This window comes from Zonotrichia leucophrys, chromosome 2 (genome assembly GCF_028769735.1).
Source record: "Zonotrichia leucophrys gambelii isolate GWCS_2022_RI chromosome 2, RI_Zleu_2.0, whole genome shotgun sequence".
Taxonomy (NCBI): Eukaryota; Metazoa; Chordata; class Aves; order Passeriformes; family Passerellidae; genus Zonotrichia; species Zonotrichia leucophrys.
The window spans coordinates 88,933,127-88,953,040 of record NC_088171.1 but is presented as its reverse complement, the minus strand read 5'-3'; the positions used below and the strand labels follow the sequence as shown (position 1 = coordinate 88,953,040).

At 43.4% G+C, this 19,914-nt stretch overlaps 2 protein-coding genes across 3 annotated transcripts; one reads left to right on the top strand and one right to left on the bottom strand.

The window, feature by feature from the left end:
* Positions 1 to 479: 479 nt before the first annotated feature.
* On the bottom strand, positions 480 to 3,074 carry CCDC127 (coiled-coil domain containing 127). Of its 2 annotated transcripts, XM_064705645.1 has the most exons (3): positions 2,942 to 3,074; positions 2,497 to 2,625; positions 480 to 1,287 (listed from the first exon to the last, which is right to left on the bottom strand). In XM_064705645.1, exons 2-3 carry the CDS (start codon positions 2,615 to 2,617, stop codon positions 614 to 616), a joined length of 795 nt encoding a protein of 264 aa, XP_064561715.1. In that variant the 5' UTR covers positions 2,618 to 2,625; positions 2,942 to 3,074; the 3' UTR covers positions 480 to 613. The 2 variants fall into 2 exon arrangements, with proteins under 2 accessions (XP_064561715.1, XP_064561713.1); XM_064705643.1 differs by lacking the exon at positions 2,942 to 3,074 and having other exon boundaries at positions 2,497 to 2,755.
* A 397-nt stretch (positions 3,075 to 3,471) lies between these two features.
* Positions 3,472 to 18,715, top strand: SDHA (succinate dehydrogenase complex flavoprotein subunit A). The gene is made up of 15 exons (XM_064705642.1): positions 3,472 to 3,624; positions 6,301 to 6,387; positions 6,675 to 6,836; positions 7,608 to 7,751; positions 7,883 to 8,047; positions 9,132 to 9,280; positions 10,537 to 10,661; positions 12,848 to 13,016; positions 13,604 to 13,799; positions 14,606 to 14,777; positions 16,098 to 16,216; positions 16,587 to 16,698; positions 17,279 to 17,409; positions 17,933 to 18,046; positions 18,365 to 18,715. The coding sequence occupies exons 1-15, from the start codon at positions 3,553 to 3,555 to the stop codon at positions 18,449 to 18,451; spliced, it is 2,004 nt and encodes a 667-aa protein (XP_064561712.1). The 5' UTR covers positions 3,472 to 3,552; the 3' UTR covers positions 18,452 to 18,715.
* The last annotated feature ends 1,199 nt before the right edge of the window (positions 18,716 to 19,914 follow it).

The following is a 19,914-nucleotide window of genomic DNA, read 5'->3' as shown; positions in this document are numbered from 1 at the left end:
CACATACACTTACATACTCACACACATTCACACACATATATGTGTATATATATATGTATGTATTTATAGATACATATATATTTATATATTTGAACACACAGACATGAAAGATTTACGTGTCAAGCAGCTGGCTCCAGCACCATCTCTCCCAAACACCTGCCTCAAAATCAGTCTTGCTTAAACACATTTTTAAAAAATAACAGTAATAAAAAAAGACAGTGTTGAGACACCATGTAAAATGTCAGAGATAAGGAGCACAACATGCTACCACACCTGGGGGATACCAATGACCATTCTCTGTTGCTGGAGTGCGACCATCAACGAGGCAAATCCCTCTAATCTGAGTTCTCTTTTGCTGCTTCTGACACCTGGGGAGTTGGCAAATCCCTGTACTGCAACACACACACTCTCAGGGAGTTCAGGAGCATGCACAGCTCACCAGAGCATCTGCTGCTAGTGAGAGGAAAGGCACAGCACAGCACACGTCCCATGCAAACACAAGTGCAAGGAGGAGAGATGGCAACACAGCAGAAGAGTTTAACAGCTTCAGACTACAACTGTGATTGTCCCTACCATGCATGGGGACCACATGGAATCCCTCTGCTTCCCCTACTTAGCGTTTTCCTAGCATGGCCTTTTCTACCCTCTTGTATTTCTGCAGCTCAACAGCTAGTTCCCAGTATCTCAGATACAGCCACATCAGCTTTCCATTTTGACTTCTGGTTCTGTTCAGCACATTGCCACAGTAGTTATCATGTTTGAAAATATCTTGTAAGCCACTCTCCATATGCAAAGCCACTGCAACAGGATTAGTTGCTGCTTTAACTAGCAGATTTTTCTCTATTTCTAGTCTCTGACTTCTGGGTACTACAAGACTACAGTAGATGTCCTGTCTTTCCTTCAGTCCCTCTTCAAATTCTTTTAGTAAAATATTGGCTCTCTGCTGCCACTCTTCCTCCTTTGCCAGGCAACTCTGGTAAAAGGAACCTTCTGCTCCAGAGTGCAAAAAGACTTGTTTTTCTCTCTCCAACTTCTCCTGCTCCTGCTCTAGGAGTCTCCTCTCTTCCACCAGTTTGCGGCTCTGGGACACGAGCGCTTCCCGGTAGCTCAGGGTCCTGTTGCGTTCCTTCTCCAGCTCCACCTCCAGGTGAGCCACAGCGCGGCGGTTCTCTGTGATTATATCCCGGTATTTGCCTTCCAGGTCTTTTTGTAAAGCTGACTCTTTCCTGTAGTACTCTTCTTTCTCTTTTTCTATTTCTTTCTGACATTCTCTGGTCCAGATCCACCCTATCACACATAAATAATATTTCAGATGCAAGTACAAAATGTAACAGTGAGGGGTATGATTAATTAGCTATGCCTGAAATGAAGCTACTAAGTGGTAAAAAGACTTTCTCTCCTGTCCTTCACTTCTATTTACATGTCCCCACAAATTTTATTTCTGTGGTCCCTATTTCACAGTGAGTCATTTTAAATGATCATGCTTTCTCTGAAATAAAGTACCTCTACTCTTTTATTGTCTACACTGGAACTACTTAGATTAGAGAAGGAAAATAAAGTCATGGAGAAACAAACTGGAGGTTTTTGATGCGGATACTGCATGGAGAACTTTCTAGCCCAGTAAATAAATACAGCAGCAACATCGGGCGTTGTTACCTCTGGGCTCTCCAGCACATCCTGTGTCCATTTTTCTTGAGGGAGCTTTGGATATTGGAGCTTAATAAATACGGATTCGTCTCTGTGTGTTGTGAAAAAAGCCAATCACTTGTTTTTAAAATTCTAAAAGTAATAAAATGGTTTTAAAAATAGTAATACGATTAGAGTAATAATAATTTGGACAATTTGAATTAGGACAATATGAGACAATAGAGACAAAGAGTTATGGGCATCTGGGTACCTTTTTCTGGGCATCACAAGCCTGAAAAAGGACCAGAGGATCAGGATCCACATTAACAGAGGATTAACCCTTAAAAACAATAGCCTGTTAGCATATTCATACACATCACACATGATGCATAAATTCCATTCAAACACAGGATTCTGCCTGGTCATCGTCAGCTTCTTCCTCTGAATCCTGACAGCGCCTTCAAGGCAGGAAGAAGTTCGTTTCTTCTGATAAGAGGGCAATGAATTCTTTTACTCTGAAAGATTTAGGCGTCCTGTGGCTGCTATCTCGCTGCGAGTCCTTTCTTTAAAAAAGTATCCTGCATAGCATCGTTTCTATTTTAACATTTTTTTATCACCTAAAACTATATTTAACACACTACTTAAGAGAATTAATACAGCGTTACTATCTAATACAACGCATATAATATTCATTTTAATATTTGCGAAAAGTCAATCACAAAATACGCGTTTTAAACAGTGTGAAAAGTGGTCTTTCCCTTAGGGATACCCACAGCGCTGGTGGTTTACAGCGCTATAAACAAGGAGGGGCCGTGCCCAGGCGGGGCCGTGCCCAGGAGCCCCTGGGGCCGGGATTCCAGCGCTACTCACGGAAGGCGGCCAGGCCCAGCATGGGCACCAGCAGGGCGTAATTCCAGCGGCTGCCGTCACCGCCGGGATCGCGCCGATTGGGCAGGATGTTCCAGTTGGGAGGGTCATTTAAGTTATTCATGAAGGCACCTGCGATGCACAGAGGGAAGACGCGGCCTCAGCAGCGCGCAGAGGGGTCGGGGCCGCTCCCGCCGCCACCTCCTCCTCCTCCCGCTGGGGGACTGGGAATTCTGCCCCAGCCCCTCGAACGGCGGCCCCGACACTTGGGGGCTTGGCCGCGCCATGAGTGGCAGCCCCAGCCGCGACACGGTCTGCCGTTCCCATTCCCGTTCCAGTTCCCATTCCCCATTCCCACTCCCATTCCCGTCCCCATCCCGCTCCCCCCACGGCGGGACCCCCCACGAAGGAGCCCGGGAGCGCGCGAGCCCCTGGCACTGCCACTCACCTGTCGGCCCCGCCCCCTCCCGGCCTGGCCCATCAGCCGGGAGAAAAAGGGGGTGGACAACAACAGGGCTGGCCCGAGCCTGGCGCGCTGCCGGACGTCCGTCCCCGCCCCTGCCGCGCCCTTTTTATTCCATTAATGCCGGGGCCGAGAGGCAGCCGTGACGTGAGCAGCCTCTGAATTCCGCCGTCTGGCGCTGCCGAGCGTGCTTTCTGTCCTAGAGGGACAGCGCATACAGTCTTTCCTTCACCCTTCTGTCCGAATCTCGTGTCTACGAAATGGTCTTTCCCACAACTTCAAAACATGATTCTGGCCTGTTTATTACGCAAACTTTCAGGCACTGTCAGAGAGACAAAGAGGCTGAATCTTACAGTATTGTTGATCACCAGGGAGAACTAACTGCAGTAACACAATTCTAGTTTTCGATTTTTAAAAAACGTTCTTTACGCTCGAAACAGGAGCTGTTTTTTAATCTTCCATCACATAGCTCTTGGGCGGGGTGGGATCGCTTTGCGGGGCTCCCCCTCGCGGCACTGTTGGTCTGTCCCGCCGAGCCCCGCGCGTGCGCCCTTCACGCCCGCTCCCCCCTCCCCACACCGAGTCGGCGGTGCGTGATGGCGGCGGCGGCGGCGGCTGCGCGGGGGCTGGCGAAGCGCTGGCTGCGCCCGGCCGCGGCTTCCCGGGCGGTGAGTCCTTGTCCCTGCCCTTTTCTCAGTTCTTGCTTCTGTCCATGCCTTTGTCCCTGTCCATGTCCTTGTCGCTGTCCTTGGCCTTATACCTGTCCTGTTTTCCCGCCGGCGGCGGCCTGGCTCCGCTGTCTCCTCCGTGACCTTGACTCGCCCGGTGATCTTCCCACCCCCGGCAGGTTCAGTGCTATTTTGGAGCGGCACCGACCCCGCATTTCGTGTCCCGGGGGCAGGCAGGTTCCTGAGAGTAGGTGGCTGTGGGCATGGCTGGGCCGCGCCTCCCGGCTTGGGAAGCGAGCGCCGTAGCCTGAGGCCCTGACGGGGTTTTGAGGGAGGCAGCGGGAACGGGATGTGCTGGGAAACGCCTGCGGGAGCCTGGCAGGTGCGGCCCGAGCTCCGGCATGGAAAGCTCGCCGCAGACATATTCTGTATGAGCAAAAGTGCGCACAAGAAGAGCAGGGAAGTGATTGTGCTCCTCCTGTACTCGGCCCTGCTGAGGCCAGACCTCGAGTGCTGTGTTCAGTTCGGAGCTTCTCAGTTTAGGAAGGGCATTGAGGTGCTGGAGCGAGTCCGGAGAAGGGCAGTGAAGCTGGTGAAGGCTCTGAGCACGAGTCCTGTGAGGAGCTGCTGAGGGAGCCGAGGGTGTTAAGCCTGGAAGATGGGAGGAGGTTTAGGGGGGATTATAGGGTTTATCACTCCCTACAACTGCCTGGGCAGAGGTGACAGGAAGGGAGGAAATGGCCTCAAGCTGCACCAGGAGACGTTCAGGTTGGCCATCAGGAAGAATTTTTTCACAGCGAGGGTGGCTAGACATTGGAATGGGCTGCCCAGGATGGTGGTGGAGTTACCATTCCTGGAAGTGTTTGAGGAAAGGCTGAATGTGACACTTAGTGCCATGGTCTAGTTTACATGCTGTTGTCTGGTCATTGGTTGGACTCAATGGTCTCAGAGGCCTTTTCCAGCCTAATGCGTTCTGTGATTCTGGACGTGTGTGGGAAGTATACTTCCCACTGAGTATACTCACTGTATATCTGAGTTGCTTGAACTGGGCTGGTGATTGTGCCCAGAAAGGGCTGCTGAGGAGTCTAGCAGGTTTGTGTTAGGAAATGTAAATTGTGCATGAAGGCTTCTTCTTCTCCATGGTCAGGTGGGAGTTTTCAGTTTATCCTACTGTTCTCATCCTGCATGCCCGTAACAAGCTTGGGATTACAAAAGTGGGCTGTAATTATACTTGTGTTACAAAGCAAGTGCAGAAAAGACAACTGCAGAGAGAGGGAAAGCTTTAAAGAGTGTCTCCATATTTTAAGTGGCAGTGAGCTGGCCTTGATTGAACCTTTGGTTCTAAAAAGGCCATGATCTTCCTGATGGCATAAAAAAATCAGGATTACTGCAGTCAGTGTTTCCTTCAGATGTAGTGTGACATCTTTTTCTGCTTTGTGGGTTTTTGTTTGAAAAGCCTGGTAACTCAGCAGTGTGGAACAGGGAGAGAGCAGCTGCCTGGAGCAGAGTACTGGTGGAGCTCCTTGTGAATAGGTCATAGGAACTGATCTCCTTCCAAGGTGGTTGCAGAAACCAGAGATAGCAAGTGTGATGACGCAGTAGATTTGCTGTTATGCAAGAAGATAACTTTGAGGAAGTTGGTCTGAGAAATGATAAAACTAGGTTGAGGAAAGTGTCCTGGAGTTCACTTCAGAGATTCTGGAAGAGGTGGACATTTGGGGAGGGAAGAGCCACTTGTTAGCATATTGTAGAGTGGGGACCATGAGTGTAACAGCTGTAGATATCACTCCAGTGCATTTTAGGTTATATTTCAAATAGGGAAGTGCTGATGTCACTGGACAGGTCCCTGATGTGGCTGTGTGTTGCTGCTCACAGTAATCATACATGCTGAGTTAGGCTTGTTTTTTGAACTGTGTGAAGAAGGAATACCAGATTCCAGTACCTTGGAGAGGTGGAGACTAATTCTTATCAAAGCAAAGACTGCATACTCAGTAGGTTTGGGTGTGGCGTTTGTTGGTTTGATTTGGTTTTGAGCAGGTCAGGGGGTAGGAAGTGACATCCAGAAGGGTAAAACTTGCATCCTTGTGCTAAGTTTATGTATTAATAAATGGTTCTAAATTGGTCACTAATTTCATAAAGAATAAGAGAAATATCTCTGACTTTTGAAGCAACAGTCAGCTGGAAGAGCATTCCCTACAGCCTTTTTGAATTTTCAGTACTATGACCACCTGAAATAATTCAAATTCTGAGGATTAGTTGACAGGAGAATAATTTTCCATTACTTCCCATGGTTCCCACAAATCTTCATCTTTGCTTAATTATGAAAGAATTGAAAGACTACTTCAGCATTAATTATAGAAATATTATTCTGTTGATGCAGCCTCAGGCAGGTCTGAGAGGCTGGTCACTGTTGCTGGAGTCCATAATGGATAGTCTGGAACACCCTGTTAACTGCAGGCTATTCTCTCATCAGTCAAACCTTTTCTTGATTGTATAGCATGATTATAGGAAAGCCAGAACTTCAGTACAGGTAGCTCTAAAATCCATGAATACTCTTGTGTGTGTGCTACCAGTGGTGAGTGCAGATTTGTTGCAAATGTGGGGTAGCTGGGAGTGCTGTAAGTCTGTCCTGTGGAAACATTTGTTCCATAACGTTGTCTTGGCTTCTCTCCGTAGTGGCCAGCAGCGTGCCAGGCTCCTGCACGGACCTTGCACTTCACAGTGTATGGGAAGAAAAACGCCTCCACCAAGGTGTCTGACTCGGTACGTCTGTGCTGCTTGTGTTGTGATTCAGTCAAGCACTTAATGCTTCACAGGTGTGAGGCTTTGAGGCTTTTACTGGAGCGCTGTGTTCAGGTGCTTTATGAGACTGAGGTGCTGAAGTGTGCGGCTCTTTTAATGACAGTTTCCAAGCAAAAGGGTATTTCAGATGTGGCAATTGCTGCAAAATTTTGTTAACAACATTATACCTATCCTGCTTGTGTTTTTATGAAACTTTTTTGACTTACCTTGAACTATTTTGATCATAACAAAGTGATTTATTTTTCCAGATCTCTACACAATACCCAGTAGTGGACCATGAGTTTGATGCAGTTGTTGTGGGTGCAGGAGGAGCAGGTCTGCGGGCTGCCTTTGGTTTGTCAGAAGCTGGGTTTAAAACTGCCTGTGTTACCAAGCTGTTCCCCACCCGCTCCCATACTGTTGCTGCACAGGTGAGAAATGAGGCAGAACAAAAGTTTAAAAAATGCCTGCTGTCAGAAAGCTGATTTGGATGTAGAGTAATCATAAAATGGTTTGGGTTGGAAGGGACCTTAGGTGTTACCCAGTTCCAGTGGCCCTGGCATGGGCAGGGATTCGACACATTAGATTAGATTGCTCAGGAGCCCATCCAACCTGGCTTTAAACACTTCTAGGAATGGAGCATCTGAACATCTTGTTTGAAGGCCATGCTTCTTTTTATAAATATCACATATTTAGCTGAAACTTTTTTAGAGAGTAGTATATAATAAAATCACAGGATCAGTACGTTTGGGAAAGACCTCTAAGATCAAAAAAACTTCACCATGAACTTGTAACTGCCAGACTTCATATTAGGTAGCCGGTACACTTCATTTTGCTTCCAAGCTAATTACGGTGCAACACACATTTTTTTAATCTCACTTGCAGTTGTTCTTAAAACCTTTATTTCCCCTTATGTTTTTATTTCAGTATACTGCCTCTTTTTTCTTCCCCATTTCTAAACATTCTCAAAATGCAGTGCTGCTTCTCTGCCTGAAGTGTAACTGTGATTCACTGCATTACAGAAAAAAGAAGCACAAGCCATTGTGAAACTGAGGAGTTTCACAGCCACATTAAATCTGGCTTGACTATAGTTCTTGTACACAGGTGCATATCTGGTATGTCATTTTTAATAGAAATGTGATAAACCTACTAAAGCTGTATTTGAGTAATATAATTCCAGGAAAATGGGTTTTCATTTTCAGGGAGGTATCAATGCTGCTCTGGGGAACATGGAGGATGATAACTGGAGGTGGCATTTCTATGACACGGTGAAGGGGTCGGACTGGCTGGGTGACCAGGATGCCATACACTACATGACTGAGCAAGCCCCAGCTGCAGTGATAGAGGTGAGACTCATGGGATTTGATGTCAGCTGTAGTTATAAATAACACAGGCTGGCTTCCAAGGAGATCTCCTTAAAATAACTCGTTTGTTGTGATGCACAAGAGTTTCTGATGCTTGTATTTGGGTTCAACAGCTGGAAAATTACGGGATGCCCTTCAGCAGAACTGAAGAAGGAAAAATCTATCAGCGTGCATTTGGTGGACAGAGTCTTCAGTTTGGAAAAGGAGGACAGGCCCACAGATGCTGTTGTGTTGCAGACAGGACTGGACATTCACTCTTACATACTCTGTATGGCAGGGTGAGCAGTTGTGAAGTTAACTGGGTTTGAGTTTTTGTGTTTACATTTACTGGTTTTTTCCCCCTTCTCCCCCCAGAGTTTGAAAAAAGACAAACCTAAACCAAACATGTAACTGGACACATACAAATGAGGATTCCAGGGGAGTGGCTTATAGCAGTTCTGTGTTATCTTCCTTCCTGAGGCAATGTGGAGGGATGAAGACAATAGATGCTAATTAGTGTACAGTACCACCTTTGTGGTCTGGGCTAGTTCTGCACTGTTAGTACTTTTTGTCTGTTGACTAGACCCAAAGAGAATTTATGTAAACTTTTCCCCAAAAGCCCTTTTTTTCCAAAAATTTGGCCCAGCAGCATTGGGGAACTCTGAAAGAGGTACAAGCCAGCATTTTATTTTTCACTCATCTTCAAACTGGGAGGAGGGGGAAACAAGGTGTAAATGAATTAAGGCCTGCTGTGCATTCCTGAGCTTGTTCTTTGGCAAGTAAGTGACTAGTGTTCCAGCATGTCTGCCTGTTAATTCTACAAACCATAATTGAGGGAAGTGCTGGCTGTTTGAATATGTTGGTGAGCTACTTGCAACCAGAAATCCAAGTACCTGGTAGCTACTGTTTTTTATTTACTTGGTAGCCAGCTAATTGCTCTCCTCCAGGCTCGCAGTGTGTGTGCTGCTGCAATGCAAATGCTCCGTGCTGCCAAACACTGCTCTGATCCCCGAGGGCATGAAAGAATGCTTGACTCGGTGCCTGCTGCTCCTGCTGGTTTATTGGGCTCCTGGAGGCGTTTCTCATTTCTCTGGGAGAGCTTAAGTGCAGCACTGCTGCTGGCTGATGTGTTGCCAAGTGTAGACTGAAATGACAAGTCCTGCTGCCTAGCTCCTGACTCCTCAGAATTCAGTGCTTTTGCCACTGCTTGTGTCTTTTAAAGCTAGAATAGATTAATTAACAAACTCTTTAATAAATAGTTATGAGGAAACAGTCTTCCTTGAGAGTTAGTGGGGATGTTTTTTATCCTGATAGAGCCCATGTACATTGACAGTTTTGAAGAGAGGTTTCCTCAGTAAAAGTTCTTTTGTAATTTTCCTCCAGTCTCTGCGATACGATACAAGCTACTTTGTTGAGTATTTTGCCTTGGACTTGCTCATGGAGAATGGAGAATGCCGTGGTGTTATTGCCCTCTGCATTGAAGATGGAACCATTCATCGTTTTAGGGCAAAGAACACAGTCATTGCCACTGGGTAATGTAACGTTTGTGGTGAAGGTCCAAAACTGGGGAGTGGTACCAGCTGGAAGTCTGTGTGATTGTACATGTGTTTGGATTCAGTGTGGAGAAGATGCAATGACACAACATAATGTATAGTTCATTCTCCCTACACTTAGAGGAATATAACTGAATTCAGTCATTCCCTGTGAAAAAGGCACATGCTAATTTTGTGACCAAGTATAAATTTGGTATGGGGTCTAACTTTGAATTCTAGAACAATGACATAAAGTAAGAATATGTAACAGTAATATATATGATTCAGATGGTTTTCAATGTTTAAAACATGCTGTTTAAAACAGACATTTTGGCAATGCCGCCAACATTTCTGTCTGTAGAGTTCTGAATTTCCTGTAGGAAACAGCTTTTGTCAAAATTCCAGAGATCCTATTTCATTAAGATACTGCCACTGTAATTCTAACTGTTTTAGGATAAAATTATCATATTATGAGTGTAACTTAACATTACTTTGGTTGCAAAGTTTGTATATGTTTGTTAGAATGCTATATGCATTAGTCTTTTGCTTCTTATGGCACTCTCCTGTCTATTTCAATATGAAAAATATTTATAAATGCATCTGTGAAAAACACACTTATAAATTAATTTACAAAAGGTTGCCTGCATAATTTGTCTTTCTGATGTGTTTTTCATGCTCGTGTACTTTGAGGTACATGAAATATGTACATTGCTGTTTCTCCTGAGAGTTTGTCCTGAAATTGGGCTGATTGGCTGGTCTTAATAATGTTGGAGGCTAACCTAGATGTTTGCAGCATAATAATTCATGTTTAATACCTGGACAACTAATTTTTTAAATCTAAGAATATAAAACCAGGACCATATGGGCAATCTAAACCATCATTATATGCTATTTTTATAAAATTGCTTGTGATTGTTCAAATGAAACTGAATGGTATGGATTGAGAGAACTTTGTGAAATAACCTTTTTTTTTCCTGACAGAAAAGTTTCTGCTATCAGCCTAACCAATCCTGCTTTGGAATTTGTTTTCTTTTTCTTCAACCTTCTATCTCCAGCTATTCTTCAAGTATGGTTGAGCAAAACTGGGCTAAAACAGTTTTGTTTTCTTTTGGTTGAAATAGTACAGGAGATGGTAAAACTTAAGCACTTTTCTTATTAACCCTTTTCACTGTTGTGCAAACAGCATAGTTAGTGGTATGTTGTAGTGATGTTTTAATTTCCTTCCTGTTAATTCCGTTAACTTCTGTGTTCTGCAGTGGATATGGCCGCACTTACTTCAGCTGCACATCTGCTCATACCAGTACTGGTGATGGCAATGCCATGATCACACGAGCTGGGCTCCCTTGCCAGGACTTAGAATTTGTGCAGTTTCACCCTACAGGTACTGAATATGAAATAGTGCTTACAACATTATTTTTAATGAGTTGAACAGATTTTTATGTTGTTCTAAAATGTCACAGAATTACACAATATGCTGAGTTGGAAGGGACCCATCAGGTGCATCAAGTCCAGCTTCTGGCCCTGCACAGGACACCCCAAGAGTCACACCATGTGCCTGAGAGCAGTGCACAAACACTTCTTGAAATTTATCTGGCTTGGTGCTGTAACCATTCCCCTGTGGAGCCTGTTCCAGTGTCCAGCCACCCTCTGGGTGAAGAACCTTTTTCTAATATCCAATCTCAACCTCTCCTGACACACTTCAGGCCATTCCCTTGGGTCCTGCCATTGATCACCACAGAGAAGCCATGAGTGCCTGCCCCTCCTCTTCCTCTCACAAGGAAGTTGCAGACTGCACTGAGGTCTCCCTTCAGTCTCCTACAGGCTGGACAGACCAAGTGACCTCAGCTGCTTCTCATTCAACTTCCTCTCTAGACCCTTCACCATCCTTGTTGCTTTCCTTTGGATGCTCTCCAATAGTTTAATGTCTTTCTTACATTGTGGTATCCAAAACTGCCCCTAGTTCTGGAAGTGAGGCTGCCCCAGAGCAGAGCAGGACACTCCCCTCTCTACCCTGCTGATGCTGTGCCTGACACACTCCAGACATGCTTGGCCCTCAGCTGCCAGGGCACTGCTGACTCATGGTCAATTTGCCATTGATCAGAACCTCCAGGTCCCTTTCCATGGTGCTGCTTCCCAGCATCTCCTTCCCCAGTCTGTCCATGCATCCAGGGTTGCTCCATCCCAGGTGCAAAATCCAGCAGTTCCCTTGTTGCACGTCATATATTTGGTGATTGCCCAGCCCTCGTAATTTGTTGGGGTCTCCCTGCAGGGCCTCCCTGCTCCTGATGGAATCAACAACTTCTCCCAGTTTTGCAGTGTGTGCAAACTTGTTCAGTATCCCTTACAGTCCTGTGTCCAAGTCATTTATGAAGATGTTGAAGAGCACAGGCCCTAAGACAAAGCCCTGTGGAACCCCACTAGTGACAGATCCCAGCATGATGTCACCTCAAGCACGATGGGCTCAAGTCAGTCTCCACTTTTCTGCAGCATTTGAGAAGTTGCTTGTGAAATGTGCTTAGACTTGCCTGCAGCTGTTGTTGAATATGAATTTGAGAGTAAGACATATAATGTGGGAAAGGTCTCAGCTGTTCTAATTTAAAGAACAGTGTTTAATATCTTGAGGTGCTGTCCTTACAATACTAAGTAAGAAGTTTTATGAATTACAAGCTAAAACTACCTCTTAAATTTACATTTCCATGGTCCTTAATATTTTAAGGGGTTTCATATTAGAAACAAGAGCAGTGGGATAGGTGCAAATGTTAAGGAATTATATACTAGCATCTTCAGTGAAGTTAAGGTATATATATAGAACTGTGGTTTTCTAGCATGTGATCAGTATCTAAACTGTGGATAACTGATCACAAACTAGATTTGTAGATAATTAAATGCTTCATTTTAACTCGATGCAGTTTTTGTAAATGGTTCGTATAATTTTACAATGTTATTGTTATATCATAGAGATCAATGTTCCCTTGCTCTTAAAGTTTTTCTAGTTGAAGAAGCTTCACTGCTTGTATGATAATCTGTAGCTTTTAAGATAATTATCAAGTGAAGTGCATGAGTTAGTTTGCATTTTTGTTTTCTGTGATGACCAATGCTGTAGAATAACAGAGAGGCCTTCCTTCTCTAAAGGAAAAGGATGCCAAGTAAGCTTTTATGTTCCACAGGATTTGAAGCCATCTTGTCTTGTACTGTTTCAACACAGAAGAGGGAACAAAAATGAGCAAATGGACCTTGAAATAATTAACTTCTGGTTTATTAAAAATCTTAAAATAATTGCTGAAAGTCTGCAAGGTCTTAAAAAAATTCTCCTGATGTATTGATAGGTGCACATAACTTCCAGTTTTAATATTTGAAATTCTGTGGGTGTTTCAAATCAACTTGCTTAACTTTTGGAAAGAGTGTTTAAAAGAAGTAACAGCATTTGAGGGACAGTTCCTAGAGGTATGATTAGGGTGGAATAAAATAAAACAGGGGCTTTGAGAAGACCCTGTTTATTCAGTGTTCATCCTGATTGTGAAGCTGTGTGGAGAAATCTCCTTTGATGGTGTTTTCATTCTTGAACAGGTATCTATGGGGCTGGCTGCCTTATCACAGAAGGATGTCGTGGAGAGGGAGGTATTCTGATCAACAGTCAAGGTGAAAGATTCATGGAGAGATATGCACCTGTTGCCAAGGATCTGGCTTCTAGGGATGTCGTGTCTCGTTCCATGACCATAGAAATCCGTGAAGGAAGGTTAGTTAAATGCTCTTCACAAAGCTGCAGAATGGACTCTTAGTCATGCTAGACTGTGAAGTGCAATAGTTCATTTGATAAGCACATGGTAATTCTTGAGAGTGAGCTTTAATGACTGTTAAGCTGATCTCTGTGTGTGAGGCAGAAAATCTTTCTTGTTAATTCCTAATGATACTGGCAGAGAACAGATGATGTTAAGAGTCTCCTGTTTGAATTCAGTGTGTCTAGAGATGCTCAGACAAGCTTAGTGTATATGCTCTTACTACAGACAAAATAATGTGGTGCTGTTCTCTTGGCTGATTACCAAGTTTTACCTATTTCTGCAGAGCTGTAATAGTTGAAAATCTTAAATAATGTGAATTACTGTGAAAAGAAAGCTGGGAGTTGGAAAATGGCCTCAATTCATCCAAGTGCCACAGTCTAATTAAACATGCTAGATACTAATTTTTGTCAGATAACATTTGAAGAAGAACCTGTTTATTTTCACAAATGGAACAAAGTGGATGAGAAACGCTACTAGTGTTTGTAAATTCCTGTTATGTATTCCAATGTTGTTTTTGGTTTTTTTTTTGTTTTTTTTTTGCTAGGGGCTGTGGTCCTGAAAAGGACCATGTGTACTTGCAGTTGCACCACTTGCCCCCGCAGCAGCTGGCCACCCGTCTGCCAGGCATTTCCGAAACAGCCATGATATTCGCTGGAGTCGATGTCACTAAAGAGCCTATCCCTGTCCTGCCTACTGTGCACTACAATATGGGAGGTATTCCCACTAACTACAAGGGACAGGTGAGGAATACACGTCACTTTTGAGCTGTACTTTCACCATCATACTGGCAAATTCCTTTTCAAGTAGAAAAGCATTAAGAATGTTTTTTATAAATGTAAGGATGATTTATACAGATTTTTAATAATAATAATGATGTCAAAGTACTTAAAACACACACACACACTTTTTGGTTTTTTAAAATAACTTGATAACCATGTTCCAGTCCATCTAGAAATGGGAGTTCCAAGAAACATCTAAAATGAAATTACTGACAATAATTCTCTGTTAGTTGAACTGAGGATAATAGAATTGAATATTGATCAAAGTAGGTCTCTGTTGCATTCTGTAACATGAGTTAATGTGTATTATTCCTCTGTAGTTCATGTAATCTAAACACCAAAGCAGATTCTCCAACTGACACTAGTTGGAAATCAATGTGGTGGTGTCACCTGAATTCTTCTCTTTGTGTACTTGTTAAATTTCAGTGTAAAATTTTGCCTTAGAAGCATATGCCGGTCAGGCTTTATTCCTGTGCATTTCTGACTTGCTGCAGAATTGTGGTGAAACAGAACTATGCACTCTTCATAAGAATATTAAGGAAATCTTGGGGTTTAGCCCTGTCTGTATTTGCATACAGATGTAAATGTATGTATTTGCGTACATTTCTCCTTGCCCTTTAGAGCTAAGATAATTCCATGTTTAGAGGCAGAAGAAACTTTAGGTGGCTGTGTCCCACCCTTCCGTGCACGTGGCCCTTGCAGATGAGGAGGTTAGCACTGTGTCCAAGTGTTTTCCATGGCTGAGTACAGAGTGTGTGCCGTGGCAGGTGATCACACACGTGGATGGACAGGACAAGGTGGTGCCTGGCCTGTACGCCTGTGGGGAGGCGGCCTCTGCGTCCGTCCATGGCGCAAATCGACTCGGAGCAAACTCCCTCCTGGACCTGGTGGTCTTCGGTCGTGCTTGTGCCCTCACTATTGCAAGTACATGCAAGCCTGGTAAGTCTCACTTTGCTGGAGACATTTCCCTTTATGATGTAATTTCTGCCCAACAAAGACTTGTTGCTACCTGATTGAAATTTAGAATGATACTCATAGGCTCTTACTTGTTAGAAAAGGAAGAAATCGGTGTTTATGCTTTTGGTAGGCATGTTCTATGCCAGGCAAATGTTTTGATGTCACTGTTTGCTTTGTAATTGATCCTTTGAAAACTAGAATTGGGCCAATGCTATTGGCAAGAGCAGTTAGAATTTTTGATAACTTAACACAGACTATTGAATGTGAAGACTGTATTTTCTATATGCTGCACCGTCTTCTATATCAAAATGTAATCTGTCTTACACTTGGCACTTTTGTGTAGTGGAATTTGCTGCCACCTTGCTAATTTATTTATAAGAAGGACTGATGTGCAAGTGGTGAGAGAGAGATACTAAAAACTGCAATATCTCATTCACTGGATTTTCATTGCTGAATCTTATATATTTTAAAATAATCTGGTTCAGACACAATTGCTGACCTGAGAAAACAAAGAAACAAGCCCTCCCTTCCAGCCCCCAGCAAAATACTGGATGTGGCAGTTACATTGCCAGAGCAGCTGGAGTTCACAAATAGTCATCTGTTTTCTTACTGCTTAATGTCCAAACTGCTTGTGCACCAGCTGCTGAGACTGATGATTCCTCATGGAATCAGCCTAGATCTTGTGGTGCCTGTTTGGTCTGGCTTTGTGCTGACATTTTTTTGAATCCTTCTGTGGCTCTTTAGAGTTAGAAATTGTAGAAGGGGGTTTATTAATCTGAGTGCAGAGCTACATGTGAGATGAACTGTGCTGGTACGATGCTGTGTTTGCTTTGTTGCCCAGTAACTTGTGGCTTCCAGTATTAGAGGCAAGATGCAGAGCTCATGTCTAACTGCCAGGCTTATTGACTGCTCCTGGTCCCTTACACATCCAAAAAAAAGTGGGAGGTTGGGACTGAGGAGACAAGGAAAGCACAGTAGTAGGTGGTAAGGACCATGGGCTTATTCCATAGTTTAGAAGAATTTTCATGTTGCTTCAGAGGAATGAACAGCAGAATTTTGCCAAACCTATAAAATCTTTAATGATTGTTTTAGGAAAGAAAGGGATTCATATTCCACTGAGAACTTTAAATACATGGATACAGGTGGTGGGACTTCAGGAAAGTTACACTTAATGTGCACCTCAGAGGAAGAAAACAGATTATGTTTTACTTAAATCTGATTTTTAGTAATTGATAGTGTCTGAAACTGCCAGAAACCAAATCCAGGCCTGACTACCAAACTTCATGAAATTTTCTTATTTAGGAGAGCCAGTTCCCCCCATTAAACCAAATGCTGGTGAAGAGTCAGTTGCTAATCTTGACAAGTTAAGGTTTGCTAATGGAAGCATAAGGACTTCAGAAGTGCGACTGAACATGCAGAGGGTAAGCCTGGGGAAGCTGTCAGGGATAGGGTGGGACAAGCTGCAGGCAGCTGTGGGGTTTGATGACTTGCCAAAGTGCACTTCAGGATTTGCCATGCAGAAGAAAAAGTGGGTGAGAAGATTCTGTGTGCAGCAAAGGTTATATCATTTGTTTATTCCTTCTTCTCTTCATGTCATTCCCTTGTGTAGTTTACCTGCTGTATAATAGAGTGGGGTTTCAGTTGTTTGGGGTGAATGGAAGAATGTGGGGTTTTCAGGCTGCAGACAGGTTTGAGCTCAGAACAGCTCTGTATCAAGCTCTTTTGGAGCTAGGGAAGTTACATGCTTTCATATGCAGCATATCAAACTGATTTTGTTTAACTGTGTTGCAGGCAATGCAAAACCATGCTGCTGTATTTCGCACTGGTTCTGTACTCCAAGAAGGCTGTGAGAAGCTTAGCCAGATTTATGGTGATCTGGCTCATCTAAAGACTTTTGACAGAGGTAATTTGATAGCAAAGAACACACCTTGCCCAGAGTACTCCAGGAAGAGTGTTGGTGGCTTTGTTTTTTGTCGTTTTTTTGGTTTTTTTCTGTAAACCTAACGTGTTTCTTGAAGTTTTGGCTGAAGATTTTGACCATTTTGAATCTTTCAAAATATTTTGTAGAGACCTTCTTACCAAACATGGTAGTCAGGTAAAAATACTTGACCTTTACAGTTGTTTTCTGGTTGAAAAATCTTTCAAAGAAGCAGAGACTGACATTTGATTTACATGTGTAGGGTACAAACTGCCCTCAGAACCTGATGTGAACTTATCCAAATACCAGGAAGAATGATGAACTTTGTCAGAATCTTCTGAGAGCTGGGAGTTGCAGAGAGGTAGCAAGACTCTTCGTAGGCTGAACACTCAGTTTTCATTCCAGCTGAGCAGATCACAATGCAGACAGATACTGCCAACAGATTCTGTTGATCTTAAAAGAGAGCTTGGTTATTTAAGTGCAACTGATGATGCACCTGTGGTTCACTCACACGTATTTCTCTTGTTTGTAGACCATCTTCCATAGTGTTTTAATGTTTTACCAGGTATTGTGTGGAACACTGACTTGGTGGAGACCCTGGAGCTGCAGAACCTGATGCTTTGTGCTCTGCAAACCATTTACGGTGCTGAGGCTCGCAAAGAGTCCCGGGGTGCCCATGCCAGAGAGGATTATAAGGTATAAATGTTTTCTGTGGCCTGAATGGAGGATTGAATCCCCTTGTTATGTGCCCTCAGATGGATTATTTTAAAGTTGTAACATCTTCAAATACAGTCTTCAGTGTTAAGATTAATGTAGTATTTGTTTTGGGTCCTATTTGTTCTGCTCTGTCTCTTTTTTTGTTATTTATACAAGGACCAATACATGGAACACTGGGAATGGTCTTGAAAAGAGTTGCTCTGCATGTACATTTGAGTGATTAGAGACTTCTAAATCAGGACTATAGTAATAATATCATGGATGCATAAGCAGGATGTAAAAATGCATAAACAGAATAATTGTCCTCTGCAAGGAAAGTTACCTTAGAGCCCTTGTTAAACTGAGCATTTCAAATTGGACCCAGGCAGTGTGAAGAGAAAGCTTGCTGTCTGTTCAGAGACATGCTGGGTTTCAGGTTGAATTGAAATGCAGCTGATCTCATGGTTGTAGAGTGATTTGCAGATAGAGCTTCTAGTCTGTACTAATCTCATTTTCTCCCTAGGTACGGGTGGATGAGTTTGACTATTCTAAGCCACTTGAAGGCCAAAAGCGGAAGCCAATTGAGGAGCACTGGAGAAAGCACACCCTGTCATACGTGGATATCCCAACTGGGAAGGTACTTTGAGCTTGGTGCTTGGGGATCTTTTTTGTTGTTAACAGCCTTGGAAATTGTGATAATCCTGCACTGTTGATCATTGGGAAGTGACTTTGCTATTTGAGCTGGAATTGTGTTTCCCCTTGTGTCAGACTAGTTCAAAAGTTTTTTTCTTTTAATGGTGACAAAACGTGTTGTTGGGTGTTTAGTGGAGCAACTTTATGGTATGTCAAAGATAGAACTGAATTCTGACCCTATAAAAATCTTAACTGTTGGAGTTTTTTGGATCTCATTCTTTAATCTTGTTGTCCTGAATTTCTTTATTCCCTTTCGCTTCAGGTTACCTTGAAGTACAGACCGGTGATCGACAAGACTTTGAATGAGCAAGATTGCCAGACCGTCCCACCAGCCATCCGCTCATACTAGCAGCTTCCATCTCACTTGAAGCCCTTTCCCAGAGGGGCCAGTGTACATAAGCATAGCACAAGCAAACCAAAATAGTGTTGGCACTTAGCACTGAATGGAAAATGCTGACAAAACTTTTCTCCAGCTTGTATTCTGCTGTGGCTTACTGTACGTTTATTAAAAGTGGAATGTAGAACAGCTTATGTTCTTTCACTCATCTGTCAAAAGGGACAGCAAAAACACAAAATGTGTCTAAATAAAGTCATTACAAGTCTTGTATTTGAATATGCTGATCTGTATATAATTACAAAGCTCTTATTGTGAATGCATAGTTATTTCCATATTTTAAGAGTAAAAAATGTGCTCAGTGAGAGGACAAGAGGCAGCGGGCACAAACTGAAGCACAGGAACTTCCATCTAATTATGGGGCCGGTGATTTTTACTTTGAGAGTGGTGGAGCACTGGAACAGGCTGCCCAAAAAGGTTGTGGAATCTCCTTCTCTGGAGATACTAAAAGCCTGCCTGGATGTGATCCTGTGCAACCTGCTGCAGGTGAACCTGTTAGTGCAGGGGGACTGGACTAGATGACCTCCAGAGATGCCTTCCAACCCCAGCTATTGATTGCAAAGTTTTAGACAAGATGGAGATGCTGAATTTTGTCATGTGGGGACTTAAGCATCTTAGTTGCTGACTTAAAGTAATACTTAAAGAAGAGGATATTATAGTAGTAGTTACAGCTTTGCATTCTCATACTGTTTTAGTGACTGAAAAAAGACTTTCACTTACTTCCTCTGATACAGAATAATCTAGATAATAATATCATTACCCAATCTGTATTTTCTCTGGAACTTCTGAAGCCATTTTAGTGGCATGCCCTGTGTATTTCCTAAACTGTCTCTTCTCAGAGAAGCCAAGGGGCAGAAGATTTGCCTAAATATTGAAGCTTGCAAGACTCGAATTCTGTGTGCTTTTAGTGCCAGGATGTAATTTGTAAGGCATTAATAGAGCAGCTTCTGGCAGCATTTCTGTGAATAACAGTTCTTGTAGGACTTGAGGGTACCTATGCAGGTTGCAATGGAATGAAGCGTTCTCCATGTTAGGCAAAAAAATTGTTTTCTTAACAGCTGAATGTTGGCTGCTCTTGGAAAAAAAAATCAAAATGTTGGAAAACCTGAAGTGTTAGAATGTTGCTGTTGGTGGGTGAAAAAATGGAACATACCTTCTTTCGCTCTGGAAGAGTTTCTGCACTTTGCACCGGGATGTAGCACGTCGGAACACTGCCTTCTTGGGCAGGAAGTAAGGAGGGGGCTGCACCTTGACTTAGCATTTTTTATTAAAGGAACCTTGACTGTCCTTAGGAAGGCGGGAATAAGCTTTTATAATCTTTAAGAAGACTATAGTAAACCAGAACAAGCTCATACTTGTGTTCCCCCCACCCTTCCCCCTCCGCCGCTCCCCGTGCAGAAATCGCTGCTACAGCGCTT